Below are 2,168 nucleotides of genomic sequence, written 5' to 3'. Positions count from 1 at the left end.
TAGTGAAATGAAATAAAGCCATATTTTGTTTCATTTCATTTGCTGATTTAGTTACACAATCTGTGCCTATAAATTCTTCAAAATGTTCTACATTATCAAGGTGGTTTGTGCGACTGATACCAGTACTTGTAATAATATCATTAGTAGCAGTATACATGGCATGGGCCTTTAATCCTACAGTAAATTCACCAATTGATGAATATGCATTAAAACTACGTGAAAAGTACAACAAAACTCTAACGAGGTATAAAGATCCAGATATTAATAAATACCCAGCTGCTGGTCCAACAGCTCCTGCTGTTCCTTTTATACCTCCAAAATTAATCAGATTGAAAAACCACCAGGAGAAAGCAGATGCAGAATTTTTACATAGCATTGATAAGGAAATACTGAAACATGATAATTTTGAAAAAATAAAAATTGGTGATCTTTTGAAGCCACTAAGAGATAAACCATTAAAATTTGTATTAATTGAAGGAGAGCCTGGCATAGGAAAGAGCACATTAGTTAAAGAGTTAGCACTACGATGGGCTAAAAGAACAGATAAATTATTAAACAACTTCAAAATTTTATTTTTCATTCCATTGCGCCTTGAAATCTATCAAAAAGCTGAAAGCATTGAAGACCTTATTGATGTTGAATGTATTAATATAATTTCTTTGATCAAGAGAGCAAGAGGAGCAGGAGTTCTTTGGATATTAGATGGTTTTGATGAGCTTCCGCATCATTTGAGAAAGAGTTCAACTTCAATATTCATTAAACTTATAAAAGGAGACATTCTTCCCAAGTCAACAGTGATAGTTACAAGCAGACATGCTGCTACTGATCCCTTGCTTATCTTTTTAGAAGATGATTCAAAACATATTGCTCTGAGAGGGTTTGGGTCAACTGAAATCTTAAAATATGCTTCTAAATATTTTAAAAATCAAGTAGTACTTTTTGAGTTTCAATCTCATTATAGTGGCAGTACTGTGATTGAGAATATGCTGTACAATCCAATGAACTGCTTCATAATGTGTAAAATATTCACTGATTTTATACATACTAAAAATAATAACAAGTACCCAATAACAATGACAGCAATTTATAATTACTATGTTCGTGCATTACTCAAGCGACACCTCATTGATGCTCAAGTAATTGATATAAACTATGAAATGCCTCCACATTTAATACGTGAAATTGATTTTAATATTTCTAAATTAAATGACACTTGGGAAGATTTTTATTATCTTTCTCGAGTAGCTTATAAAGGTGTAATAAAGCAGGAATATGTTTTTGGAAAGGAGCTTCATAATGTTTCAAAACTGAGTATGATGGACACCATCATTAGCTTCACTGGGTTTGATAAAGATGAGTCCAGCAGTTTCATACACACTACACTACAAGATTATTTTGCAGCAATTTATCTTGTCAATAATCCTGGCTCCATGTTTACTGAAACTGACATGAACCAAAACTCAAATCTTGAGGATGTTCTTATTTTTTATGTTGGATTATCAAAGCATATTGACAGAAAAATAGGCACACTGGATATGCTAAGAACTAATGTTTTCCATGGTTCATATAATCTAATATATTTAGGAATAAGTAGTTTACTGCTCAGATGTATATATGAGAATGATTTACTTTTACACAATCAAGACTATAATTTAGACTTTGGTCATACATGGAGCATTGCAAATGTACCTATGAATAATTTTGATTACTTCATTGCTGGTTATATTGCTGCTACTCACAATATTACACTCAGAATTAATGTATCACATGCAACTCAATTAACAGCATTCAAAAAAGGACTTCAATTCCAGCAAAATTCTGTCAATGGAAAAATTAATATTAGGCTGCACTATCTAGATTTTTCTAGAGCAGATCCTGTGGCTGAAGTTGACCTACCAAGTGATGCAGTAATAGGATTAAATTTAATGCTTGATCTAGATGTATATTCAATTTGTCAAATTATTTCAAAGTTTCCATTATTGGAAGAGCTTCTTATTAAAATTGATGATAAATTTGACTGTCATTCAACAATATTAGAGCATCCTTTAATGAAACTCAAAGAACTGGAAAGGTTGGCAATCGTAATCATGACTTACAATTATAAAAGCATTTTAGAAATACTCAAACAATTTGTTGTTCCTGAACGACCTCTTAAAATTTAGTTGTAG

At 31.5% G+C, this 2,168-nt stretch overlaps 1 protein-coding gene across 1 annotated transcript; it reads left to right on the top strand.

The window, feature by feature from the left end:
- Nucleotides 1–24: 24 nt before the first annotated feature.
- LOC105315851 (NACHT, LRR and PYD domains-containing protein 3-like) lies at nt 25–2,162 on the top strand. The gene has a single exon (XM_020007326.1). It carries the CDS (start codon nt 156–158, stop codon nt 2,160–2,162), a length of 2,007 nt encoding a protein of 668 aa, XP_019862885.1. The 5' UTR covers nt 25–155.
- Nucleotides 2,163–2,168: the final 6 nt, after the last annotated feature.

This window comes from Amphimedon queenslandica, unplaced genomic scaffold, assembly GCF_000090795.2.
Source record: "Amphimedon queenslandica unplaced genomic scaffold, v1.1 AMPQUscaffold_7632_Cont20419, whole genome shotgun sequence".
NCBI lineage: Eukaryota > Metazoa > Porifera > Demospongiae > Haplosclerida > Niphatidae > Amphimedon > Amphimedon queenslandica.
The sequence above is the reverse complement of the archived record's forward strand: the minus strand, read 5'-3'. Positions and strand labels throughout refer to the sequence as shown.

What these genes read in the sequence shown, in the direction of transcription:
- LOC105315851 (XM_020007326.1), top strand. Translation starts at nt 156, where the DNA reads ATGGCATGGGCCTTTAATCCTACAGTAAATTCACCAATTGATGAATAT.